General features: G+C 65.1%; 3 protein-coding genes across 3 annotated transcripts in view; 1 reads left to right on the forward strand and 2 right to left on the reverse strand.

Annotated features, from left to right (window-relative positions):
• LOC310921229 (transcription factor p65-like) overlaps positions 1-3,699 on the reverse strand; it is a gene marked incomplete at its 5' end in the record, with an annotated part of 6,317 nt that extends 2,618 nt beyond the window's left edge. The window contains 4 exons of the mRNA XM_083881339.1: positions 939-1,102; positions 1,725-1,763; positions 2,211-2,680; positions 3,602-3,699. Coding sequence (XP_083737465.1) covers positions 939-1,102; positions 1,725-1,763; positions 2,211-2,680; positions 3,602-3,699 — 771 coding nt within the window. The remainder of the gene's footprint in view (positions 1-938; positions 1,103-1,724; positions 1,764-2,210; positions 2,681-3,601) is intronic.
• Positions 3,700-5,775: 2,076 nt separating this feature from the next.
• On the forward strand, positions 5,776-8,998 carry OVOL1 (ovo like transcriptional repressor 1; the record flags this gene model as incomplete). Its single annotated transcript, XM_083881340.1, has 4 exons — positions 5,776-5,927; positions 7,229-7,365; positions 7,867-8,131; positions 8,703-8,998. Exons 1-4 carry the CDS (start codon positions 5,828-5,830, stop codon positions 8,996-8,998), a joined length of 798 nt encoding a protein of 265 aa, XP_083737466.1. The 5' UTR covers positions 5,776-5,827.
• A 748-nt stretch (positions 8,999-9,746) lies between these two features.
• On the reverse strand, positions 9,747-26,096 carry PC (pyruvate carboxylase). Its single transcript, XM_083881234.1, is given in 25 exon segments — positions 9,747-10,970; positions 10,973-10,994; positions 11,701-11,793; positions 11,795-11,842; positions 12,574-12,716; positions 12,719-12,766; positions 12,769-12,820; positions 13,293-13,472; positions 13,862-14,106; positions 14,846-15,095; positions 15,550-15,790; positions 16,451-16,607; positions 17,269-17,490; positions 17,927-18,016; positions 18,695-18,839; positions 19,043-19,225; positions 19,800-19,962; positions 20,318-20,436; positions 20,985-21,136; positions 21,502-21,619; positions 22,148-22,293; positions 22,711-22,876; positions 23,377-23,561; positions 24,993-25,119; positions 26,012-26,096. Coding segments are annotated over 24 exon segments (3,519 nt in total). The 5' UTR covers positions 26,012-26,096; the 3' UTR covers positions 9,747-10,746.
• Positions 26,097-27,091: the final 995 nt, after the last annotated feature.

Genomic DNA, 27,091 nt, shown 5'->3' on the forward strand with positions numbered 1-27,091 from the left:
CCCCCCGCCCTCCCCCACCCCCCCGGGGCCGTTTTGGGGAGGGGGGGGGAGGGGCGCGGCGAGGGGGGGACCCCAAAACCGCCCCCAATTTGGGGGGTCCCAAAGCGGCCCAAAGCGCCGAGTGCAGCCGGCAGCGGTCCCGCAGGTCGGGGTCGCCCCCAGCCCCAAATCCGGGGGGCTCCCGGGGGGGGGAGGGGCACAGCGGGACCCCCCCGAGGGGCAGGTGGGGGGCGGCCGCGCTCAGGACCCCCTGGGCCCCCCCCCAGAGCCCCCCCTGGGCCGCCAGGACCCTCCGCAGGAACCGCCGGAGCTGCAATTGGGGAGGGGTCCCGCAGCCCCTCCCCCTCCCCTCCCGCAGCACCTTCAGCGCCCCCCGGAGCTGGGGGGTCCCCGGGGGGGGCGGGGGGGCTCTGCAGGACCTGAACCATCAAATCCCCCCCCGGGGACCCCCCCAAAACCCGCGCGAGCTCCAGGAGCTGCGGGGGGGCCGCGGGGTGACCCCTCCCCAATAATCCCCGCGCCGCCGCCCCCAAACCCCCCCCCGGGACCCCCCCGAACCAGCGGCCGTAAATCACCACGGCCCGGCAGAACAGCACCGGGGGACCCCCCCCCAAAAACTCCACCAGCCCCCAGAGCCAGCCCCGCCCCCCGGCGGGGATTTGGGGGGGGGTCCCATCGCTCCGACCCCTCCCCGAATTTTGGGCACAAAACGCCGCCGCCGCCTCCAAACGGGGCAGGAACATCTCGGGGGGATCCCCCCCCAAACCGCCCCCCAAAGCCCCCCCCGGGAACAGCGCGACCCCCAAATGGGGCGGCAGAATTTGGGTCGGGGGGTTTCCGGGGTCCCCCTCGAGGAGACACAGGAGGAAGAAGAGGCGCAGGGGGGGGGGAAGGGCGGGGTGAAGCGCCAGGATCGCCAAACGCCGCCCCTCCCCCACCCCCAAACCGCGCCCCCCCCTCAGCAGAGCGGCCTGGATGGGGGAGGGGTCGGCCGTGGCCAAAAGGGGGGGGGTCCCGTCCAGGAGACCCCCGGAATTGGGGGGTTGGTGCAGCAGGAGCTGAGCCCGGGCGGCCGGAGTCAGGCTGAAGGCACAGGGGGGGCCTGGGGGGGAGAGAGGGGGTCAGAAATTGGGGCTGGGGGAGATTTGGGGGGTTTGAGGGGTCTGGGGGGTCTGGGGGGGTTGAGGAGTCAGAAATTGGGGTCTGAGGGGTCAGAATGGGGGTTTGGGGGGGATTTGTGGGTTCTGAGGGGGATTTAGGGGGGTCTGGGGGCAGTTTCGGGGGGACTGGGATTAGAAAGAGTTGGAATTTGGGGAGGGGGGAGTCAGAAATTGAGGTCGGGGGGGTCAGGGGAGTCTAGGGGGGGTCAGAAATGGGGGTCGGGGGGGTCAGAAATGGGAGTCTGAGGGTTCTGGGGGGATCATAAATGGGGTTTGGGGGGAATTTGGGGGGTCTGGGATTTGAGTGAGCTGGAATTTGGGGAGGGGGAGTCAGAAATGGGGGTTTGGAAGGTCTGGGGTTTGGGATTTGGGAGGGGTCTCAGGGATTTGGGGGGGGTCCCGGGGGTTCTCAGGGATTTGGGGGGGGGGTCCCGGGGGGTCTCAGGGATTTTGGGGGGGGTCTCTGGGGGGTCTCAGGGATTTGGGGGGGTCTCTGGGGGGTCTCTGGGATTTGGGGGGGGTCCCAGGGATTTGGGGGGTCCCTGGGGGGTCTCTGTCACTCACCAGGATCAGCCCCGGGCCCTTCCCAGGGATCCGCTGGATCTGGGGGGGGGAGGGGAGGGATCAGGGGGGTTCGGGGGGGGCTCAGGGATCCCCCACCCCCCCCAGGGACACTCCCAGTCCCGCACTGGGATTTACTGGGATTTACTGGGATCTGCCCCAGTTCCCGTGTAGGATCCCCCGGGCCCAAACTGGGACCCCCCAGGCCTTACTGGGACCCCCCCAAACTCTTACTGGGACTGACTGGGATACTCCTGGTCTTTACTGGGAGACACTGGGACCCCCAAAACTCTTACTGGGACCCCCCCCAAGCTTTACTGGGACCCTCCCAGTCCTTACTGGGACACACTGGGACCCTCCCAGTCCTTACTGGGACCAATCAGGACCTTCCCAACTCTTACTGGGACCCACTGGGACCCCTCCCCAGTCCACACTGGTCTCCCCCAGCCCATACTGGTCCATACTGGTTCATACTGGTCCCCCACTCACCGTCCGCCCCCTGGGCCAGGAGCAGCACCAGGGGCTGCAGCCCGGGGGTCTCCTGGAGGCGCCCCCGGAGGGTCCCCAGGGCTGCGGGGGGGTCCCAGGGGGTCCATGGGGATTCCTCGGGGGTCCCGATGGATTTGGGGGGGTCCCAGGGGGGGCTCTGGGTACTCCCGGTGGGTCTGGGGGATCCCCCGATGGGTCTGGGGGATTCCCTGGGGGTCCCGATGGATTCATGGCTGGTCCTGGTGGGGTCTTCGGGGGTCTCGATGGATTTGGGGGATCCCCCGGGGGTCCCGATGGGTCTGGGGGTGTCCCCGGTGATCCCGGAGGGGTCCCCGGGGGTCCTGGTGGATTTGGGGGTGTCCTGATGGGTCCTGCTGGATTTGGGGGCCTCCCCGGGGGTCCTGGTGGATTTAGGGGATGCCCCGGGGGTCCTGGTGGATTTGGGGGGCTCCCCGGGGGTCCTGCTAGATCTGGGGGATCCCCCGGGGGTCCCAATGGATTTGGAGGGTTTGGGGGCCTCCCCGGGGATCCCGACGGCCCTGGGCAGCCCCGCGGGGGTCCCGAGGCGCTGCAGCTCCCGCAGACACTCGGCGGCCGCGGCCGGAGCCCCCCCGGCGCCCCCCGGGCGGAGCAGCAGCGCCGCCAGAGCCGCGGAGCCGCCGCGGTCCCCGGTGGCCACCAGGAGCGTCAGCGTGGCGAGTAACAGCAGCGCGCGGGGGGGCCCGGGGGGGCCCGGGGGGGGCTGGGCCAGCAGGGCCAGCAGAGCCCCCCCGACACCGGGACCCCCCCCGGCGCCGGGACCCCCCCCCGGAGCCCCCCGGGACCCCCCGCACACGGACAGGGGCGACTCCAGCAGCAGCAGCAGCAGCTCCGTCTGAGGGGAGGGGGAGGGGGAAAAGGGTCAGGGGGAGCCCGGAGAGACCCCCCAGTGAGACCCCCAGGAGACACCCCCCGAGAGAGACCCCGGGGGAACCCAAATTTCATCTCAAGGGACCCCAAACAACCCTAAGGATCCCAAATTTCATCTCAAGGGACCCCAAGTCAATCCCAAAAATCCCAAATTTCATCTCAAGGGACCCCAAAACAACCCCAAATTCATCTCAAGGGACTCCAAAGAACTCAAATTCATCTCAAGGGACCCTAAATCAACCCCAAGGACTCTAAACTTCCTCAAGGGACCCCAATTCAACCCCGAAGATCCCAAATTTCATCTCAAGGGACCCCGCACCCCCCCCCAGGTGACCCCAAACCCCCCCAAAGTGACCCCCAACCCCCCTCGGTGACCCGAAACCCGCCCTGGTGACCCCAAACCCCCCCAAAAGTGCCCCCAAACCCCCTCAGGCCCGGCCCCGCCCCCTCAGGCCCAGCCCCGCCCCTCTCTCCCGTCGCACACCTGATGACGTAACGAGGGGCGCGCCCGGCGCAGGGCGGGGGGCGCGGGGGGCGCGAGCGCGGCCTCGAGCCGGGCCCAGGGTCCCCCCCCCGCCATGGCCGCGGGGGCTGCCGGGAGCGCCTGACGTCACAGCCCCGTGATTCCCTCCTGTGACGTCACAGCCCCGTGATTTTCCCCCTGTGACGTCACGCCGTCCCGGCGATGACCGCGGGAAAAGGGCGGTGAGGTGACGTCATGCGGTGGGGAGGGGTGATGTCATGGCCAGGCGGGGAGTGACGTCATGGGGTGGGAGTTGACACGCAGGTGACTTGGGGGGTCCCCAGGAGATTTGTCCCCCACACAGTGTCCCCTCCCCTCGTGTCCCCCCCTGTGTCACCCCTGGGGACACTCCGGCCATCCCCAGGTGACAGAGGTGTGCAGGTGACACCCCTGGGGACATCTCACCCAGCCTGGGGACACTCTGACCCCCCGTGGAGATGCACTGACCACCCCTGAGGACACTGTGACCACCCCCTTGGGGGCACTGACCACCCCTGGGGTCACCCCGACACCCCCCAGGGGACACTGACCACCCTAGGGGACACCCCACTCACCCCTGGGGACATCCCTGACCACCCCTAGGGGACACAGGTGTGCCGGTGACCCTCCCCCGGCGTCTCCAGGTGACACCTCCATCCCTGTGTCCCCAATGTCCCCAATGACCCCAAAGTCCCCATCCCCATTGCCCCTGGGTCCTGCAGTGTCCCCAGTGTCCCCAGTGTCCCCATGTCCCCATGTCCCCATCCCCAGTGCTGCTGCATCCCGCGGTGTCCCCAGTGCCCCCAGTCCTCCCATGTCCCCCCTGTCCCCAGGTGTGTTCCCCCCCCGGTCTGTCCCCCGGGCTGTCCCCGCTGTCCCCAGGTGTGTCCCCCCCGCTGTCCCCAGGTGTGTCCCCCCGCTGTCCCCGGGCCGGGGCGGGGGCTCCCCGTTATTTCCCAAGCGGCGCCCGCCCGACCGGCTCCGGCTGCGGCCCCGACCCGACCCGACCTGCGGAACCGGTCCGGGGGAACCGCTCCGGGACAGGCGGGGCCGGCCCGGGACAGGGACTGGGACAGGCGGGGCGGGACGGGGCAGGCGGGGCGGGACGGGGCAGCGCGGCACGGAACGGCACGGGACGGCACGGTACGGTACGGCACCGGGACAGCGCCGGGACAGCGCCGGGACAGCGCCGGGACAGCGCCCGGACCGGGAGAACACCGGGACCGGGATAACTCCAGGACCGGGATAACTCCGGGACAGAACAAACAGCACCGGGACAGCGCCAGGACCGGGATAACTCCAGGACTGGGATAACTCCAGGACTGGGATAACTCCAGGACCGGGATAACTCCAGGACTGGGATAGCTCCAGGACTGGGATAACTCCAGGACCGGGATAACTCCAGGACTGGGATAACTCCAGGACCGGGATAACTCCAGGACTGGGATAACTCTGGGACAGCAGAATCAGGATAACATCGGGACTGGACCGGGACAACTGGGATAACTGAACAGGGACAACCAGGATAACAGAACCAAGTCTGGGATAACAGAACCGGGACCGGGATAACAGACCCGGGACAGCCCCGGGACAGCCCCGGGACAGCCCAAGCGGCCCCAGGCCCGGTGACAGCCCCGGGACAGGGACAGCGCCGGTGACAACAGCCGGGACCCCGCCCTGGATGGACTGAGGGACCGGGGTCGGGATCTGGATTGGGATCAGGATTGGAATCGATCTGGGAGCAAAACCCAGCAGAGGAGCCGGGACCGGCACCGGGATCTGACCCTGGGATTTACCAAGGATCAGGGATCCGGCACCAAACCCGACCTGGGAGCTGAAATTAATCAAATTTTCACGATCTGGGATCAAAATCGAAAAAGGATCCGGGATTTGCTGTGGATATTGAACAAATACTCGGGATCTGGGAACAAAACTGAGTCAGGATCTGGGATCCAGCACCAAAACTGAGCCAAGATTTGGGATCCAGCACCAAAACTGAGTCAGGATCTGGGATCCAGCACCAAAACCCTCCAGATCTGGGATCAAACCTCACCAAGGATCCAAACCCAACTGAGGATCCTGAGAATCCACCGGGAACTGACCCCAAAACCCTCGGGGGATCCATCGGGATCCATCGGGATCCATTGGGATCTATTGGGATCCATCAGGATCTCTCAGGACCAGGGACCCCCCAGGACCCCCGGCCATGCCTCGGGCCTTCCTGGTGAAGAAGCCGGTGGTGGCCACGGCCAAACGCAACTGGAGCGAACTGCCCGACGAGCAGAGGGCCGAGATCTACGTGCCCAGTACGGGGGGACGGGGGGCTGGGGGGGTCTGGGGGGGTTCGGGGGTCTGGGGGGGCCGGGGAGCCGCTGGGGGGGGATTGGAGGGGGTTTGGGGGGGATTCGGGGGTCTAGGGGGATTCGGGGGTCTGGGGGTGGGATTGGAGGGGGTTTGGGGGGGTCTGGGGGTGCAGAGGGGCTCAGGAGTTCAGGGGGATTCAGGGGTTTGAGGGGACACGGAAATTTGGGGATTCGGGGGCTGGGGAGGATCAGAGGGCTGGGGGTGGCTCAGGGATTTGGGGGGTTCTGGGTGTTCCTCAGGAATTTGGGGGGTTCCAGGTGTTTGTGGGGGTCCCCAGGAATTTGGGGGTTCCAGATGTTTTCAAGGGACCCGGGGACGCAGGAGGAGTGAAGAATTTTGGGGGTCCCCAGGAATTCTGGGGGGACACAGGAATTTTGGGGGGACACAGGAATTTGGGGGGACACAGGAATTTTGGGGACACACAGGAATTTTGGGGGGACAGGCATTTCAGTGACCCCAATGCCGGAGGGATCCCGTTTTTGGGGGTGTCCCTTAATGACAAATTTGGGGTTCAGCCCCAAAATCCCACCCAGACCCCGGGGAAGGGGCAGGGAGGGGGGTCAGGGATGATTTTGGGGTGACCCTTAAACCCTTTTGGGGTGACCCCTGAACCCTTTGGGGTCACCCAAACAACCAGGAGGATTTTTGGGGTGCCCGGATGAGTTTTGGGGGGGGGTTTAGGTGTCGCTTGGGTGGGGGAGGGGATTTTTGGGTGTCACCGTGTCCCCCGGGGGGGGGTGGGGAGGGCGGGGGGTGGCGTCCCCCCCCCCGGGGCCCACGCGGGCGACACCCGCCGGAAACCCCTAATTTGGGGCGTGATTTGGGCTGTAATTTGGGCTGTAATTTGGGGTGTCGCGGCCGGAGCCGTCGGACCGGTCGGGGGAACCCCAAAGGGAGGGGGAGGGGAGCGGGGGAGGGGCGCCCCCAAATCCTCCTCCTGTGGTGGGGGGCGGGGGGGGTCACATTTTGGGGGGGGGGTCTCCATTTTGGGGTCTGATTTGGGGACAGGATGGGGGAATCCTAATTTGGGGGGGTCACATTTGGGTGTCCCCATTGTGGGGTCCAATTCCAATTTGGGGGGTGGGATTTGGGGTCTCCCTGTTGTGGGGTCTCATTTGGGGACGGGGTCGGGGGGTCACATTTAGGACTCCCCATTTAACGGGACGATTTTGGGGTGGGATCCCAATTTAGGGGGGTGGGATTTGGGGGTGCAGGACCCCCCTAAAGCCGCCCCCCCCCCCAGTCTGCCTGGGGGGCTGCCCCCCCCGCAGGGACCCCGAGCCCGCCCTGGGTGAAGCCCCCGCGTCCCCCGCGTCCCCCCTGGACATGACCCTGCCCCCCCGCGCCCCCCCCGGCCCCTTCCTGCACCCCAAGGGGAAGGTAAGGGGGGTCCCCGAATTGGGGGGGGTCCCGGAGGGGTGGGGGGAGCTGGGGGGACCCGAATGGGGAGGGGGGGGGCTGAAATTGGGGGCCCCAAAGGTGGGGGGGGGCCATGAGCAGGGAGGTCCCTAAACTGGGGGGGGTCCCCAAAATTTGGGGTCCTCAAGGTGGGGGGGTCCTCATGACCAGGGAGGTCTCCAAATTGAGGGGGATCCCCAAAATTGGGGGTCGATAAGGTGGGGCGTCCCTGGGATTGGGGTGGTCTTGGGGAGGGGGGGTTTCTGGTGGGGGGGGGTGTCCAAAACTGGGGGTCCCCAATTTGGGGAGGGGTCCCCAAAATCCGGGGTGGGGGGGGGTCACCAGGATGGGCTGGGGGGTCTCTAAAACCAAAGACCCCCAAGTGGGGGGGGGGCGTCCCCACGACTGAAGGGGGGGATCCCCAAAATCAGGGTGTTTCCCCCCCCCCCCATTTAACCCCTTCCTCCCCTCCCTCCCCCGCAGGTCCCATCCGGCCCTTTGGGCGCCCCCCTCCCCCCGGGGCTCCCCCTGCCCGGGGGGGTCCCCGTGGGGGTCCCGGTGGCCTCGGGGGTCCCGGGGGGCTCCGAGCTCTTCTCGTGCCCCGTTTGCCAGAAGAGTTTCGGCTTCCAGCGGATGCTGAACCGGCACCTCAAGTGCCACAGCGAAGTGAAGCGGCACCGCTGCCCCTACTGCGGGAAGGGCTTCAACGACACCTTCGACCTCAAGAGACACGTCCGGACACACACGGGTGAGGGGCGGGGGGGGGCGGGGGGGGGTGAGAATGGGGCTGGGAATGGGGAAGGGATGGGGAAGGGATGGGGCAGGAATAGGGTGGGACATGTCACCTGTCCCCAGGTGTGCTGCCCTACAAGTGCTCTCTCTGTGACAAGGCCTTGACCCCTCATTCTCCATGTCCCCCTCACTCTGCTGTCACCTGTCCCCAGGTGTTCGCCCCTTCAAGTGCTCTCTCTGTGACACAGCCCTGTCTCCTCTGTCCCTGTATCACCTGTCCCTATGTCACCTGTCCCCAGGTGTGCGGCCCTACAAGTGCTCCCTGTGTGACAAGGCCTTTATCCATGTCCCCATGTCACCTGTCCCCAGGTGTTCGCCCCTACAAGTGCTCCCTGTGTGACAAGGCCCTGACCCTATGTCCCCTGTCACCTGTGCAGGTGTTCGCCCCTACAAGTGCTCCCTGTGTGACAAGGCCTTTATCCATGTCACCTGTCCCTGTATCACCTGTGCAGGTGTGCGCCCCTACAAGTGCTCCCTGTGTGACAAGGCCTTTGTCCATGTCACCTGTCCCTATGTCACCTGTGCAGGTGTGCGCCCCTACAAGTGCTCCCTGTGTGACAAGGCCTTCACGCAGCGCTGCTCGCTGGAGTCGCACCTGCGGAAGATCCACGGCGTGGCGCAGCGTTACGGCTACAAGGAGCGCCGGGCCAAGCTCTACGTGTGCGAGGAGTGCGGGGGCACGGCCGACAGCCAGGACGCCCACCTGGCCCACCTGCGCCAGCGCCACCCCCACAGCCCCCTCCTGGCCAAGCTGGCCCGCAAGGCCGCGGCCACGCCCGCGCCACGCCCCGCCCCGCCCCGCCCCGCCCCGCACACCCAATAGGGGATTGGGGGAGAGATAGGGGTGGGTGGGGTCGGGACGGGTTAGGGACACGCCCAGTTAGAGGAGGGACACACCCACATGGTGAGGGACACACCCACTTGGGGAGGGGACATGCCCATTTATGGAGGGACACGCCTATTTATGGAGGGACACGCCCATTGAGGGGAGGGACACGCCCATTTGTGGAGGGACACGCCCATTGAGGGGAGGGACACGCCCATTGAGGGGAGGGACACGCCCGTTTATGGAGGGACACGCCCATTGAGGGGAGGGACACGCCCATTTGTGGACGGACATGCTCAATAGGGGAAAGACACGCCCACTTGGGGAGGGACACACCCAGTTAGGGGAGGGACACGCCCATTTGGGGAGGGACACGCCCATTTGAGGGATATAGTTATTTGTACTGGGGACACGCCCATTTGGGGAGAGACACGCCCAATTGTGGGTTGGGGGAAAATCTCTGAGGCCACACCCACCAGAGAATGGAGGCCACGCCCATTCGGTTGGGACACGCCCATTTGTTGGGTCAGGTGGGGTTTGGGGGCTAAAGCCACGCCCATTTGGGATAAAAGCCACGCCCACTCCGGGCCCCAGGAATTAAAGCCCCTCTGTGATCACTGACCACGCCCCTCGTGATGGAGGCCACGCCCCCTCCATGAAAGGAGCCCCGGGGTCACCTGAGGGTCACCTGGGGGTCACCTGGGGGTCACCTGGGGGTCCCCACAGCCCCTCCCCCACGCACAGGTGTGTTAGTCCAGTTTTTATTGCCCGGGACCCCCCGGGAATTGGGGGGGTGGGGGAGGGGGTGAGTGGGGGAGGGGCGGCCCCTCCCTCTCCAGTTCATTCCCCACGTGAGGGGAGGGGGGAGGGGCGGCCCCTCCCCCCCCAACAAAGTCCAGTTCAATTCCCGCCCCCTTTTGGTCACAAGCTCCGCCCCCTCCCCTCCCCCACCCCCGGGGGCGTTTGGCAAAAGCGATGGGGGGGGGAGGGGGGATGGGGGAGGGGCGGCCACACCCACCCGAGGCCCCCCCACCCCCAAAAAATCCTCCAGATCCCCCTAAGGCAGCTCGGCAGGGAGGGGGGAGGGGCGGGGCCCCCCAAGGTGCGAGGGGACCCCCAAAAAAATGGGGGGGACCCCAAAAAGTGAGGGGGGGGAGGGGCGGCTCAAAACGGGGGGGGACAAAATTGGGGGGGAGGGGAAAAAAATGAAGCCCCTCCCCCAAAAAGGGGGTGACCCCCCCCCTCAAACTCTGCCCCACCCCCCCAAAAAAAAAGTTTCAGCCCCCAAATCTGAGGTGAAATGCCCAAAAAAATGAGGGGGGGGCGCCCCAATTATTGGCTGTGCCCCCCCCAATGGATCGTACCACCCATAAAATAAAGAGACCCCCCCCCCAATTAATGAGCGACCCCCCCAAAATTGGGGTCCCCCCCCTCAAAAAAAAAAAAATGAGGTGTCCCCTCAAAACGGGACCCCCCCCCTTCACAGGACACCCCTTAATTAATTAATTAAGCCGTGGCCCCTCCCCTTAATTAAAACACCCCCCCCTAATTAAGGCCTTGTTGTACCGCCCTGCCCCCACCAGGGGGCGCCACACTATTGGGGGGGGGGGGGGGGGAATCTCTTAAAGGGGCCACGTCCCATTTTTTTGCGAGGCCATTTTTCCGGGGGGGGGAAGGGATTTTTTTTTGGGGGGGGGCGGATTTTAGAGGAGGGGGAGGAACCCCCCCCCCCAAAAAAAAATCAACTACTCGATGACGGCGATGAGATCCTCGCCCTCCAGGCTGAGCCCGGGCCGCACGTGCAGTTTGGTGACTTTGCCGGCCACGGGCGCCGTCACCACCGTCTCCATCTTCATGGCGCTCAGGACACACAGAGGGTCCCCCTTGGCCACCGTCGTCCCCTCCTTGACCCGGACCTCGACCACCTCCCCGGGCATGGGGGCGCCCACCTGGCCCTTGGCGCTTTGTCGGCCTTGGGGTGGACGTGCATCTCCTGGGGGGAGGGGGGAAATGAGGGGGTGGGTATTGGGGTGTCACCCCCTTTGTGTCACCAGAGTCACCCACTGTGTCACCAGAGTCACCCCTTGTGTCCCCAAGGTGACCACCTGTATCCTCAAAGTCACCCCTGTGTCACCAAAGTCCCTCAGAGCCCCCCTAAATCTATTCAGACTCCCCAAAACCCCCCCAGAATCTCCCAAAAATCCCCTCAGAACCCCCCAAAAAAACTCCTCAGACCCTCCAAACCCCTCTGAACTCCCCCCAAAAAATCAGACCTCCCAAAAGCCCTCAGACCCCCACAAAAAACCCTCAGACTTCCCCAAACCCCCTCAGAGCTTCCAAAAAACTCCTCAGAACCCCCCAAAAATCCCCTCAGAACCCCCCCCAAAAAACCCGTCAGACCCCCTCCAAAAATCCACTCAAATCCTCCCAAATTGCTCCAAAATCTTCCCAATTTTCCCCAAAATCCTCCTAAATCACCCCAAATTTCTCTCAAATCCTCCCCAAACCCTGCCCAGGATGATCTCAGCTGTTGGTTTGGAACCAACACAACCCCTGCTCCATCATCCCCCTTAAACCCCTCAAAACACCCCAAAAAAACAACTCAAATCCTCCCAAATTGCCTCAAAATACCCCAAAATACCCCCCAAACCCCCAAAAATCCCCCCAAAACCCCCAAAAATCGTCCCCAGATCCCCCACCTTGAGGGCCTGGGTGTCCCTGACCAGGATGGATCTCAGTTGCCCGTTGAGCTCAAAGAAAACCTCTCGTTGTCCGGCCGCGTTCAGGTCCCCCGAGGGCCAGAGCCTTGATGTGCAGGGTCTTGCCCCTCTCCAGCTCCACCTGTGAGTAAACCATGAGTAAACCTTGTGTAAAATGTGTGTAAGGGATGTGCAGGGTCTGGCCCCTCTCCAGCTCCACCTGCGTGTAAACCATGAGTAAACTGTGTGTAAAATGTGTGTAAGGGATGTGTAAACTGTGTGTAAGGGATGTGCAGGGTCTTGCCCCTCTCCAGCTCCACCTGCGAGTAAACGGGGTGTAAACTGTGTGTAAAATGTGTGTAAGGGATGTGTAAATAGGGCGTAACTGGTGTGTAACTGGTGTGAAAGGGGCTCCAGGGTTGTGCAAGGAGTTCCAGGTGTGCACAAGTCCCACGCCCAGCCCCTCCCAGTCCATTCCAGTGTCCCCCCAGCTTCTCCCAGTGCCCCAAATCCCCTGCCAGCACCCCCCACTCCCCTCCCAGTGCCCCCCAACCCCCTCCCAGTCCATTCCAGCTCCTCCCAGTGCCCCCCAATCCCCTCCCAGTCCATTCCAGCTCCTCCCAGTGCCCCCCAATCCCCTCCCAGTGCCCCTCAGTGCCCTTCAATCCTCTCCCAGTTCCTCCCAGTGAACCCCAGTGCCCCCCACTCCCCTCCCAGTGCCCCCCACTCCCCTCCCAGTGCCCCCCAATCCCCTCCCAGTCCATTCCAGCTCCTCCCAGTGCCCCCCAATCCTCTCCCAGTGCCCCTCAGTGCCCTTCAATCCCCTCCCAGCCCCTCCCAGCCCCCCCCAGCCCCTCGGGGACCCCTCCCCACCTCGAACTCCTCGGCGATCTGGGGCCCCTCGAGGAAGAGGCGGGTGCCCAGGCAGGCCACGGGCCCGAAGGTGCTGCTGAAGGTGCGGAACTCGTCGAAGACTTTGGGGTAGAGCGCGGCCGAGAGCAGCTCCTCGGGGCTGGGGGGGCCCCGTGCCGCCCCTCCAGCTCCCGGGACAGAGCCCCGAAATCCAGGGGGGCAGCGACGCCCCCGGGCGCCCCTCGACCCGCGGGAGGTCCTTCAGCACCTGCGGGACAGGGAGGGGGTTGGTGGGGACAGGGGGGACAGGGGGACAGTGGGGACAGGGGGACAGGGGGGACAGGGGGGACAGGGAAAGGGGGTTGGTGGGGACAGGGGGACAGGGGGACTTGGGGACAGGGGGGACAGGGGGGATAGGGGGACAGTGGGGACGGGGGACAGGGGGGACAGGGGGGATAGGGGGACAGGGAAATGGGGACAGCAGAGGAATGGGGGGGACAGCAGGGACATTGGGGGGACAGCAGGGACATGGAGGGGACAGCAGGGACATGGGGGGAGGGACATCGTGGGGCTCCAGGGCTGCGCAAGGAGTTTCAGGTGTGCACAAGTCCCACTCTCAGACTCTCCCAGTCCCCTCCCAGTCCATCCCAGTCCCTCCCAGTGTGTCCCAGTGTGTCCCAGTCCCCTCCCAGTCCCCCCCAATCCCCTCCCAGTCCCTCCCAGTGCCCCCCAGGACCCACCTTGGAGCGGAAGGGCTCGGGGAAGCCCCCCGGGGGGACCCCGATGTGTCCCTGCAGAAACTCCACCACGCTCAGGGGGAAGGAGAGTTCATCGGCCCGGGCCTCGACCTCCTCACGGGACAGTTTGTTCTGCACCATGAACTGGGCCAGGTCCCCAACCACCTTGGAGGTCGGCGTCACCTGCGGGGACACCGGGGTCACCAGGGGTCATCTCAGGGTCACCAGGGGTCACCTCAGGGTCAGCTCGGGGTCAGCTCAGGGTCAGCTCTTGGGTCACCTCAGGGTCACCACATGGGTCATTTCTTGCTGGAGACCACCCACCCCACAGAGACCCCACCCACCCCACAGAGATCATCCAATGGACATCCTCCACCCCACAGACCCCTCCCACCCCATAGACCCCTCCCACCCCATAGAGCTCCCACCCCACAAAGATCATCCAGTGGACATCATCCACCCCATGGAGACCACTCCATGGAGACCTCCCACCCCATAGACCCCCCACATCCACCCCACCTCTCCCACCTCCCCAAAACCCCCTCCCACACCCCTCCAGGACCCCAGCCCACCTTGATGAGATCCCCCAGCAGCTTGTTGGCCTCGGTGTAGGCCTTCTTGACCTCCTTGAACTTGTGTCCCAGCCCCATGGCGTGGGCCTGGAAGTGCAGGTTGGTGTACTGCCCCCCCGGGATCTCGTTCTCGTAGACGTCGGCGTTGCCGGATTTCATGGTGGCCGTGCAGTCGAAGGCGGCGTAGAGACCCCGCGCCGCCTCCCAGTACTCGCTGTACTCGAACACGCGCTCCAGGGAGATGCCTGGGGACACAGCGGGGTGGTGTGGGGACACCATGGGACAGTGTGGGGACAGTGTGGGGACAGGGCATCCACCCCACAGACCCCTCCCACCCCACAGAGACAGTGGGGGGACAGTGTGGGGACAGGGGACAGTGTGGGACAGTGGGGGAAAAGTGTGGGGATGGTGTGGGGATGGTGTGGGGACAGGGGACAGTGTGGGACAGTGGGGGAAAAGTGTGGGGATGGTGTGGGGATGGTGTGGGGATGACGTGGGGACAGGGGACAGTGTGGGGACACAATGAGGATGGTGTGGGATGCTGTGGGACAGTGTGGGGTGGTGTGGGGATGGTGTGGGGACAGTGTAGGGACAGGGGATGGTGTGGGGACAATGTGGGGATGTGGCACAACGGGGCATTGTGGGTTGGGAATGGAATCGGGGCTGTGGTGGCACCTCCAAACCCTTGGTGGCCCCTCTAAACCTCGGTGACATCTCAAACCATTGTTGTCCCCTCCAACCCTCATTGTCACCACCAACCGTGTTGTCACCTCCAACCCTGGTTGTCACCACCAACCCTTGGTGACACCTCCAACCCTTGGTGGCACCTCCGACCCTTGGTGTCCCCTCCAAACCTTGTCGTCCCCTCCAAACCTCATTGTCACCACCAACCCTTGTTGTCACCATCAACTCTCAGTTTCCCCTCCCACCCCTCTCTGTCCCCATTGTCCCCTCTCTGTCCCCCGCCCCTGGGCGTGTCCCCACCTGTGTCCAGGGGCGTCCCCTTGGCGCAGGCCACCACGGCGCCCATGCTGGGCTGGGAGGTCATGCCGGACATGGCGTCCACGGCCACGTCCACCACGTCGGCCCCGGCCTGGGCGGCCGCCAGCATGGAGGCCACGCCGGCCCCGGCCGTGTCGTGGGTGTGCACGTGCAGGGGCACCTCGGGGTGCTGCTCCCGCAGGGCCCCCACCAGCAGCCGGGCGGCCGCGGGGGTCAGCAGGCCGGCCATGTCCTGGGGAGGGGTCACAGGGGGTCAGCGGGGGTCATGGGGGGTTACAGGGGGTCATGGGGGGTCACAGGGGTCATCAGGGGTCATGGGGGGTCACAAGGGGTCATAGGGGGTGTGGGGACCCTCCATGTCCTGCCCCGTCTTGGTCCATCCTGTCCTTGTCCCCAGTGGTGTTGGTGGCCCTGAGGGGTCTTGGGGGTCACAGAGGTCATGGGGGGTCATGGGGGGTCGTGGGGGTTGTGAGGACCCTCCATGTCCCACCTCTTGTCCAGCCCAGTCTTGGAGAACAGGGGAGCCCCAAATTTGGGCCCCAAATCCTCCCTCCCATCCCCTGAATCCCCTTCCCAATCCCCCCAGGATCCCTGAAATCCCTCCCAGGACCCCCCAAACCCCCCAAATCCTCCCCAGAACTTCCCAAAACCCCCCTAAACCTCCCAAAACCCCTCAAATCACAAACCTTGATGCAGAGGATGTGTGTCCCCGCCGTGACCAGCTCCCTGGCCAGCCCCAGGTAATAGTCCAGGCTGTATTTGGTGCGGGTGGGGTCGGCCACGTCCCCGGTGTAGGACAGGGCGGCCTCCACCACGGCGCCGGCCCTGCCCGCAGCCTCCACGCCCAGCAGCAGGTTGGGGACGTAGTTGAGGGAGTCGAAGACACGGAAGATGTCCATGCCATTGGCCACGGCCACCTCGCAGAACCTGGGGACACGGGGGGGGGGTGGTTGTCACCTCGGGGTGTCACCTTGAGGGTGGGTTGGGGTCTGGGGTGGATGTGTCACCTTTGTCCCTGTGTCCTCTCCCATGTCCTCATGTCCCCTGCCATGTCCCTGTCTCCATGTCCCCATCCCTGTGTCCCCTGCCATGTCCCCATGTCCTTGTGTCCCTGCCATGTCTCTGTCCCCATGTCCCCGTCCCTGTGTCCTCTCTCATGTCCCCATGTCCCTGCTGTGTCCCCATGTCCCCTGCCGTGTCCCCATGTCCCCTGCCATGTCCCCATGTTCCCTCTTGTGTCCCCACATCCCCTGCCGTGTCCCCATGTCCCCTGCCATGTCCCTGTCCCCATGTCCCCAGCCATGTCCCCGTGTCCCCTGCCATGTCCCTGTCCCCATGTCCCCAGCCATGTCCCCGTGTCCCCTGCCATGTCCCTGTCCCCGTGTCCCCTACCATATCCCTGCCCTGTCCCTATGTCCCTATGTCCCCATGCCCCCTGCCATGTCCCCTGCTGTGTCCCCATCCCCGTGTCCCTGCCGTGTCCCCGTGTCCCCATATCCCCAGCCCTGTCCCCGTGTCCCCGCCATGTCCTCCTGTCCCCCGCCATGTCCCCCGCCATGTCCCCGTCCCTGTCCCTGTCCCTGTCACCGGTTCACGACGTTGTCGGGGTAGTTGGTGTAGCCCACGGCGTTGGCCCCGCGCAGCAGCATCTGGAAGGGGATGTTGGGGACGAGGCGCCGCAGCTCCCGCAGCCGCTCCCAGGGACACTCGTGCAGGAACCGCATGGCCACGTCGAAGGTGGCGCCTGGGGACACGCCCGGGCCTCAGACACGCCCCTCAGGGACAAGCCACGCCCCTCAAAGAGCAGCCACGCCCATAATTTGATGGCCACACCCACCAAATGAGAGCCACGCCCCTTCATTCAAGCCCTGCCTTGCCACACCCCCATGTTCCTGTGCAAACCCCGCCCCAAAGGCCACACCCAAACCCCACCCACTCAAGCCACGCCCCCTGGGCCATTCCTCCTCAGCCCCATCAAAGCCCCTCCCATGAGTGCCCCACCCTTTCAGCCACACCTATTTAAGCCCTTCCTTCCTGTCAGGGCCACATCCCTTTAAGTCACACCCTTTTAGGCTCCTCCCCTTTCTGCCCCACCCTCCTGAGGCCCCTCTCCCTCTGTCATTCCCTGTTTGGCCCCTCCCCTCACAGCCCCACCCCATTAACCCACTAGCTTCATCCCATTAGGCCCCTCCCCTCTTTGCCACACCCCTTTAGGCTCCTCCCCTCTTCACCCCACCCCATTAGACCCCTCCCTCCCTCACTGCTCCACCCCATTAGACCCTTCACTACTCCAACCCCCTTAACCCCACCCCATAATCCCCCACCCCCTTTTAAGCCCCTCCCCTCCTCACCCCACCCCTTTTAGCCCCTCCCCCTTTAGCCCCACCCCTTTAAGCCCCGCCCACCTCCCCACGTCTCCATGCTGCAGAGGGGGCTGAGGGCGTGGGCCACGAAGGGCGCGACGCGGGCGAGGTCGCGGGTGCGGACGCGTGTGGCCAGCAGGGACTGGTGGGCGTCACGGAACGTGGTGTCGGTCAGGAGGAGCCCCCGGTGCTGCCTCAGCGCCCGGGCAAAGCCCCCCGGGCCCTCCCGCTGCAGCACGGCCCGCAGCCCCTCGGGGGGGTCACCTGGGGGGGATATGGGGTCAGTGAGGGGGGCAGTGAGGGGTCAGGGGTCAGTGAGGGGCAGTGAGGGGTCAGTCCCGCTGCAGCACGGCCCGCAGCCCCTCGGGGGGGTCACCTGGGGGGACACGGGGGGGACATGGGGTCAGTGAGGGGTCAGGGGTCAGTGGGGGGATATGGGGTCAGTGAGGGGTCAGTGCAGGGTCAGTGAGGGGTCAGTCAGGGGGTATAGGGTCAGTCAGGGGTCAGTCAGGGGTCAGTCAGGGGTCAGGGGGCAGTGAGGCGTCAGTGAGGGGTCAGGGGTCAGTGGGGGGATATGGGGTCAGTGAGGGGCAGTCAGGGGTCAGTCAGGGGTCAGTGAGGGGTCAGGGGCAGTCAGGGGTCAGCGAGGGGTCAGTGAGGGGTGAGTGAGGGGTCAGGGGTCAGTGAGGGCCTGACCCACCCATGGGCACCGGGGGCGGGGTCGGCTCCACCAGCGCCGCCTTGGCCTTCACCGGGAGGGGCGTGCTGGGCCCGTTCACCATCACGTGACCTGCGGGGCGGGGACACGTGTCACAGGTGTCACAGGTGTGACAGGGGGTGACACACCCCAGGGACCCCTCAGAGACACCCAGGGACCCCTCAGAGACATCCAGACTCCCCCAACCCTTTCCCAGCCTCCTTGAAAACCCTGGGGAGGGTCTCCAATATCCCCAACATCCCCTGTGCTCTCGTCCCTACATGTCCCCTCCCCTTGTCACCGATGTCACCGTGTCCCCCCTTGTCCCCTGTCCATCCATGTCCCCAATGTCCTCTGTCTCCCCGTCTGTCCATGTCCAATGTCCTCCAATGTCCCCAATGTCCCCATTTCCCTCTCTGCCTCTCTGTGTCCCCATGTCCCCCAATGTCCCCAATGTCCTTTGTCTTCCCATCTCTCCATGTTCTCATGTCCCCTCCATGTCCCCTTGTCCCTCAATGTCCCCATGTCCCCTCCATGTCCCCTTGTCCCCCAATGTCCATCATGTCCCCTCCATGTCTCCAATGTCCCCAATGTCCTTTGTCTTCCCATTTCTCCATGTTCTCATGTCCCCTCCATGTCCCCATGTCCCCATTTCCCTCTCTGCCTCTCCGTGTCCCCATGTCCCCCAATGTCCCCATGTCCCCAAATCCCTGCCAGCCCCCCAGGTCCCCCTCAGGTGCCCCCAGACCCCCCAGTCCCCCCCATGCCGACCCAGGTAGTGCAGCAGTTTCTGGGCGCGGTTCTGGCCGGGCCGCAGGTGGAAGAGCTCGGGGTTCTCGTCGATGAACTGAGTGTCGGCCGCGCCCGCCAGGAACTGCGGGTGGGCCAGGACGTTCTGCAGGAACGGGATGTTGGTCTGCGGGACACAGGGGGGTCAGGGGGGCACCGGGAGACCCCAGAGAGGGTGGGGGGGGGTCAGGGGGGGAATGGGAGACCCCAGAGAGGACACCCCCCCTAAACCCCCCTCAAATCCCATTTCCCACCCCAAAACCCCTTGTGCCCCACTCAGAGCCCCCCCAAACCCCCCCAAACCCCCTGTCCCGGCCCCCCCGGGCCCACCTTGACCCCCCGGATTCTGAACTCGGCCAGGGCTCGGCTCATTTTGGCGGCGGCCGCGGGTTGGTCGGGCCCGTGGGCCACCACCTTGACCAGCAGGGAATCGTAATGGGGCGAGATCAGCGCGCCCTGGAAGGCCGAGGCCCCGTCCAGGCGGATCCCCATCCCCTCCCCGGAGCGGAACACCTGCGGGAGACACCCCAAAATCATATAAATATCCTAAAATTGTATAGAAACTCCGAAATCCTATAGAGACCCCGAAATCCTATAGAAACCCCAAATCTATGGGTGCCCCAAAGCCCCATCCAGGTGGATCCCCATCCCCTCCCCGGAGCAGAATACCTGCGGGGGAGGCCCCAAAGTCCTATAAATACCGTGAAATCCTATAGACGACCCAAAATCCAATGGGAACACCCCAAAGTCTCATTAATGTATTGACAGATCCCTCAAAATCCACAGGACGGGCTGAGGGAAGTCCCAAAGGGGGATCCAAGGGTGGGGGTCCCAAGGGGATCCATGGGTGGGGGTCCCACAGGGTTTCATGGGTGAGGGTCCCAAGGGTGTCCATGTGTGGAGTCCCAGGGGTGCCCACAGGGGTCCTTGTGTGGGGTCCCAGCGGTTTTTGGTGTCCCCAGGGGGGTCCCAGGGGTCCCCACGGGAGGGATCCCAGCAGTTTTTGGGGTCCCCAGGGGGGTCCCAGCAGTTTTTGTCTCCCCAGGGTGCCCCAGCAGTTTCTGTCTCCCCAGGGGTCCCAGCCCACCTCGATGCGGCCGGTGTCGGGCTGGAAGCCCCTGGCGGGGTCCTCGGTGGTGACCCGGCACTGGATGGCGCAGCCGTTGACCCGGATCCGCTCCTGCTGCAGCCCCAGCTCGGGCAGGGAGCGCCCCGCGGCCACCTGCAGCTGGGCGTGCACCAGGTCCACGCTGGGGACAGGGGACACGGGGTTAGGGGACATGGGGACACACAGGGGACACACAGGGGACAATGGGGACACAGCAGGGTCACACAGGGGACAGCAGGGTCACCCCGCGGCCACCTGCAGCTGGGCGTGCACCAGGTCCACGCTGGGGACAGGAGGGGACAGGGGACACACAAGGGACAATGGGGACAGCAGGGTCACACCACAGCCACCTGCCATTTTTGGGGTCCCTCCCTGCCGTTTTTGGGGTTCTCTCGGGAGTTTTTGGGTTCCCTCTGGGGTTTTTGGGGTCCCCCCAGGGTTTTTGGGTTTCCCCCCAGGGTTTTTGGGGTCCCCCCCGGTTTTGGGGCCCGGCTCACTCGGTGATCTCCTCGGTGACCGTGTGCTCCACCTGCAGCCGCGAGTTCACCTCGATGAAATAATATTCCCCGCTCTGGTCCACCAGGAACTCCACGGTGCCGGCGTTCTCATAACCCACCTGGGAGCCCAGACCCACAGGTGAACCCCAGAGATCTCGGGGGTCCCCCCAGGGTCCCCCAGTGTCCTGGGTCCCCTCCAGTGTCCACCTTGATCCTTCAATGTCCACCTGTGTCCATCAATGTCCACCCTGGACCCCCCCAATGTCTACCTGGGTCCCAAATGTCCATGTGGGTCCCTCAATGTCCACCTTGAACTTCCCAATGTCCATCTGTGTCTCCCCCAAATGTCCACCTGGGTCCATAAATGTCCACCTATGTCCCCACCAGTGTCTACCTGGGTCCCAAAAGTCCACCTTGGATCCCCCAATGTCCTCCTGATCCCCCAATATCCACCTGAGTCCATCAATGTCCACCTGTGTCCCCCCTCAATGTCCACCTTGCACTCCCCAATATCCCCCTGCCTTCCCCCAAACCTCTCCCAGGCCCCTCCACCCCTCACTCCCCCAGTGCCCCTCCATACTGTCCCAGCCCCTGTGATCCCCTGTGACCCCTGGGTGTCCCCTGGGTGTCCCCTGGGTGTCCCCCCAGGGTCAGGGCTCAGGGTGACCTGTCGGGCCAGGCGCACGGCGTCGTCGGCCAGGCGCGCGCGCAGCTCCGGGGGCAGCCGGGCGGCCGGGGCGATCTCCACCACCTTCTGGTGCCGCCGCTGCACCGAGCAGTCCCGCTCGTACAGGTGCACCACGTTCCCGTGGGAGTCACCTGGGGACCCAAAAATGTACTGAGACACCCCAAAATGGGACCTGGACACCCCAAAACAGGACCTGGACACCCCAAAATGGGACCTGGACACCCCAAAACAGGACCTGGACACCCCAAAATGGGACCTGGACACCCCAAAATGGGACCTGGACACCCCAAAAGGGACCTCGACACTCTGAAAAGAGACCTGGACACCCTGAGAAAGACCCCAGGAATCCCAAAAATGAACCTGGATACCCCTAAAAGGGACCCTTGAACGGGACCCCGTTGTCCAGGGATCCTATAAGTCCCCAGAGACCCCCCCTGAAGCCCCCAAGGACCTCCCGGAGCCCCCCAGAATCCCCCAAAGCCTCCCCAGGGCATACCCAGGATCTGGACCTCGATGTGCCGCGGGCGCTCGATGAATTTCTCCACAAACAGGTCCCCGTTCCCAAAGGCGGCCAAAGCCTCCGAGGTGGCGCGGGAGAAGTTCTCCTCCAGCTCCTGCAGGACCCCCAAAGTGGCTCCCCAAAAATACAGGGACCCCCAAAAACCCAGGGATCCCAAAACCCAGGGACCCCCAAACACAGAGACCCCAAAACCCAGGGATCCTAAATCCAGGGACCCCCAAAAAACCCAGGGATCCCAAATTCCAGGGACCCCAAAACCCAGGGACCCCCAAACCCAGGGATCCTAAATGCACAGACCCTGAGGATTTGGGGGTCTGGGAATTTTGGGGTCCTGGGGACTGGGATCCTGGAGATTTGGGGTTGGGGGATTTGGGGTTTCTGGGATTGGACATTCCTGGGGGATTTCGTGTCCCAGCAGTTTGGGATTTGGGGGGATTTGGCATTCCTGGGGGATTTGGAGCAATTTGTGTTCCCGGGGACTGGGGCTGAGGGGATTTGGGATCCTGAGGGGATTTGGGGCTCCAGGGATTTGGGTTTCTGGAGAGGTTTGGGTTCCTGGGGAGATTTGGGGTCTGGGGGCTCGGGGATTTGGGTTCCTGGGGGATTTGGGGTCTGGGGGTACCTGAGGGGCCCGGACCACCCTCATGCCGCGGCCGCCGCCCCCGTGGGCGGCTTTGAGGATCACGGGGAACCCGACCCGGGTGGCGAATTCCTGAGCCTCGGCCAGAGTGGACACTGGGGAGGGGGTTCCCGGGACCACCGGGACTCCTGCGGGCACAAATCCCACCGTAAACCCCAAAATCAGCCCATAAACCACTCCATAGACCCCCCAAAAATCACCAACACTGCTGTCCCCGGGACCACGGGGACCCCTGCGGGCACAAATCCCACCATAAACCCCCCAAAATCCCCCTTTAACCCCTCCAAACCCCCTCCTGACCCCCCCAAACCCCCTCCTGACCCTCTCAAACCCCCTCCTGATTCCCCAAATCCCCTCTTGACCCCCCAAATTCCCTCTTGACCCCCCAGTTCCTTCTTTAACCCCCTCCTAACCACCCCAAACCCCCCTTTAACCCCCTCCTGACCCCCTCAAACCCCTCCAAACCCCCTCCTGACCCCCCAAATCCCCCTTTAACCCCCCCCAAACCCCCCCCAATCCCCCCTTTAACCCCTCCAGCCCCCCACCAGCGGCGATGGCGATGGCTCTGGCCTCCACTTTGTCCCCCATTTTCCGGACGACTTCGGGCCGGGGCCCCACAAACCGAACCCCGGCGTCGAGACAGGCCTGGGCAAAGTCGGCCCGCTCGGACAGGAACCCGTACCCGGGGTGGATGGCGTCCACCTCGTTCTCCTGGGGGGACAGGGGGTCACAGAGGGGTCACAGGGGTCAGTGGGGCACCCAGGGGTCAGTGGGGACACCCAGGGGTCAGTGGGGACACCCAGGGGTCAGTGGGAGCTCCCCCAATGTCCCTTCCCTGTGTGGCCCCTCCCCAATAATCCCATCCCAGTGTCCCCAGGTGTCCCCAGGTGTCCTCAGGTGTGTCCTCAGGTGTGTCCCAGTGTCCCCAGGTGTCCCCAGGTGTGTGCCTAGCTGTGTCCCAGGTGTGTCCCACTATTCTAAGATGTGTCCCAGTGTTCTCAGGTGTATCCTGGTATTCCCAGGTGTGTCCCCAGGTGTTCCCACGTGTTCCCAGGTGTGTGCCCAGGTGTTCCCAGTTGTCCCCAGGTGTGTCCCAGCCGTATCCCTCGTGTCCCCAGGTGTCCCCAGGTGTCCCAGGTGTATCCCGGTATTCCCAGGTGTGTCCCCAGGTGTTCCCAGGTGTGTCCCCATGTCCCCAGGTGTGCCCCCACCTGCGCCACGCGGATGATGTCGGGGATGTGCAGGTAGGCCTGCACGGGGGGCAGCCCCCTCCCCACCAGGTACGCCTCGTCCGCCTTCTGCCGGTGCATCTGCCCCGTGTCCTGCTCCGAGTACACGGCGACCGTGCGGATCCCCAGCTCCGTGCAGGCCCGGAACACGCGGATGGCGATCTCACCTGGGGACAGGGACACTCTGGGGACACCTGGGGACACCTGGGGACATGGGGACACCTGGGGACACCCGGGGATGTGGGAATAGGGATAGGGACAGGGACAGGGACAGGGACATGGGAGAGGGACAGGTGTGGATCCCCAGCTCTGTGCAGGCCCGGAACACGCGGATGGCGATCTCACCTGGGGACAGCGAGGGCTCAGGGGGACGTGGGGACACCTGGGGACACCTGGGGACACCCTACAGACACAGGGACACCCTGGGGACATGGGGACGGGGACACTTTGGGGACACCTGGGGACACACTGGAGACAGGGATATGGGACACTCTGGGGACACTCTGCAGGCACAGGGACACTCAGGGGTCACGGGGACAGGGACAGGGACACGGCCACCATGCCGGTCCCCAGCTCTGTGCACACTGTGAACACGTGGATGATGATCTCACCTGGGGACAGGGACACCATGGGGACACGGGAATGGGGACAGGGACACGGGGACAGGGACGTGGCCACCATCTGGACCCTGAGCTCCACGTATACCAGGGTGATGACCTCACCTGGCCACGGGGACACTCTGGGGACACCCTGGGGACATGGGACACTCTGGGGACACTCTGGGGACACTCTGGGGACACTCTTGGGACGTGGGACAGAGACACGGAGACACTTTGAGGACATAAGGACACTCTGGGGATGTGGGAGAGGGACATGGGGACACCATGGGGACACTTTGAGGATGTGACACAGGGACACGGAAACACTCTGGGGACATGGAAACACTCTGGGGACACTCTGGGGACACTCTGGGGACACTCTGGGGACACGGGGACAGGGACAGGGACGTGGCCACCATCCAGATCCCGGGTCCCTGCAGGACCAGAACACGCCGAGGGTGATCTCGGTTTGGGGACGGGGGACACCTCAGGGGACACTGGGGGGACATGGGGGGGGTCTCATGGGGGGCTCAGGGAGCTCAGGGGTCTCAGGGGGGTCTCAGGGGGGTCTCAAGGGGGTCAGGGGAGGTTCAGGGGGGTTTAGGGGTCTCAGAGGGGTCTTGGCAGTCTCAGGGGGGTCGGGGGGTTCTGGGGGTTCAAGAGGGTCTCAGGGGGGTCTCAGGGGGTGTCAGAGGGGTCTCCGGGGGGTTTAAGGGTCTCAGAGGGGTCTCAGGGGTTTGGGGGGGTTCAGAGAGGTTTCAGAAGGGTTCGGGGGGTTTCAGGGGGGTTCAAGGGTCTCAGAGAGGTCTCAGGGGGGTCAGAGGGGTCTCAGGGGTTTCAGAGGAGTTCAGGGGTCTCAGGGTGGTTCAGGGTGGTCTCAGGGAGGTCAGAGGGGTTCAGGGGGGTCTCAGGGGTCTCAGAGAGTTTCAGGGTGGTTCAGGGGGTCTCGGGGGGGGTCAGAGGGGTTTGGGGTGGTTCGGGGGGGTCTGAGGGGCTCACCCCGGTTGGCCACCAGCACCTTGCGCAGGGGCCGGTAACTGACGGGCCGGGTGGGGCCGGGGGGGCCCCGGAGCCGCCGCAGCCCCAGGAGGGCAAAGCCCCCGCGGGGGCGGCACAGCTGGAACATCTGGGGAGAGAGGGGGGGGGTTAGTGCGGCCCCCAGACCCACCCGGGGGTTAGTGCGGCCCCCAGACCCACCCGGGGGTTAGTGCGGCCCCCAGACCCACCCTGTGGTCAGTGCAGCCCCCCTCGGGGTCAGTGCAGCCCCCAGACCCACCCTGGGGTTAGAGCGGCCCCCAGACCCCCTCCCCCCAGGGGGTCAATCCCTGTCCCCTCCCCCCCCTCCCCTCTGCCCCAGTGACCTTTGACCCCTCAGTGACCAGAAAACACCAAAAAAGCCCCCGGGGCCCCTCAGCCCATCCCCCACCGCCCTCTGCCCCAGTGACCTTTGACCCCGATTGGAGCCCAAAATCCCACCTGGCCCGGGGGGGCTCCCCCCAAATCCCCCCCTTTGCACACTCAGGGTCCTTCCCTTCCCCCATTCTTTGCACACTCAGGGTCCTGCCCAGCCCCCCCTTGCACACTCAGGGTCCTGCCTTACCCTTTACACACTCACAGTCCGGCCCTTTCCCCCCTTGCACACTCAGGGTCCTGCCCGGGCCTGTCCCTCTTGCACAACCCCCCCCTCACCTTGCCCAACCCCCCCTCCCCCCATTGCACAACCCCCTCTCACACGGGACCCCCCCCACACACCTGTCCCCCCCTGCACCAGCCCCTTCCCCACCACCCCCGGGACCCCCTGCACACCTGAACCCCCCACACACCTGAACCCCCCCCGCACACCTGTGTCCCCCCTGCACACCTGAACCCCCTCTTTGCACACCTGAACCCCCCCCCACACCTGAACCCCCCACACACCTGAGCCCCCTGCACACCTGAACCCCCCCGCACACCTGAACCCCCCTTTGCACGACCCCAACCCCATCCAGGCCCCCCTTGCACGACCCCAGCCCCGGTACCGCGTGTCCTGTCCCGTGTCCCGGTGTCCCCTCTCTCTGTCCCGCTGTCCCCTCTCTCTCTGTCGCTCTGTCCCTCCCCCGGGAGCCCCTGGCCGGTCCCGACCCCCCCCCCGGGCTGTCCCCGCCCCCCGCCCCCCCCCAGGTGAATCATTGACCGAGGGGGGGGACAAAGTCCGGCCGGGCCCGGGGGGGCACCGGGGGCAGCGCTGGCGCCACCCGGCCCCGGCGACACCGCGGGGACACCCTGGGGACACCCTGGGGACACCCTGGGGACACCCTGGGGACACCGTGGGGACACGGCTGGCGCCGCGCGGGGTTAACTGGGAGCACTGGGAGCACTGGGAGCACTGGGCGCTATAGGGGGGGACACTACACGGGGGTCGCGGGGGGGTTTGGGCCATATTGGGGGTCCTATAGGAGATCTATAGGGGATCTATAGGGGACCTATAGGGGATTCCATAGGGGATCTGTAGAGGATCTATAGGGGATCCTATAGGGAATTATATAGGGGATCTATAGGGGATCTATAAGGGATCTATAGGGAATCTTTAGGGGATCCTATAGGGGATTCTATGGGGGTCCCATGGGGGGTCCCGGCCCCACGGGGGGTCCCGAATTCCCCCGCCGTGTTTTGGAGGGGGGGAGGGTCTCGAGGCTCGCGGCCCCCTCGGCAGGCGGGTGAAGCCCCCCCTCCCCCCGGGGGTCGCCCCCTGTCCCCGGGTCATGTCGCGACAGGCGGGCGATACCGGAGGTCACGTGGTGCCCACTCACCGCTCCGCGACCGCCGATTCCCCCCCGCGTCCCGGCGGCCCCGCTGGCCCCGCCCCCTGCGCCCCCATTGGCCGCCCGCCAGAGGCCCCGCCCACCGCGGACGGAGGCCACGCCCCTTTAGCCAAACACGGCGCTTCATTGGCCCGCCCGCTTCCGCCCTCGCCTCGCTATTGGCTCAGCTAAATGTCAGGCATTCCTGAGGCCACGCCCCCTGCCGCCTCGCATGAGGGGGCGGGGCTTTATGACGTCACGGCCGAGCCTCCCGCTGCCATTGGCTGCTCCGCGGGTCCTGACAGGAGGGGGCGGGGC

This window comes from Zosterops lateralis (genome assembly GCF_965231275.1).
Source record: "Zosterops lateralis genome assembly, chromosome: 33".
Lineage (NCBI taxonomy): Eukaryota > Metazoa > Chordata > Aves > Passeriformes > Zosteropidae > Zosterops > Zosterops lateralis.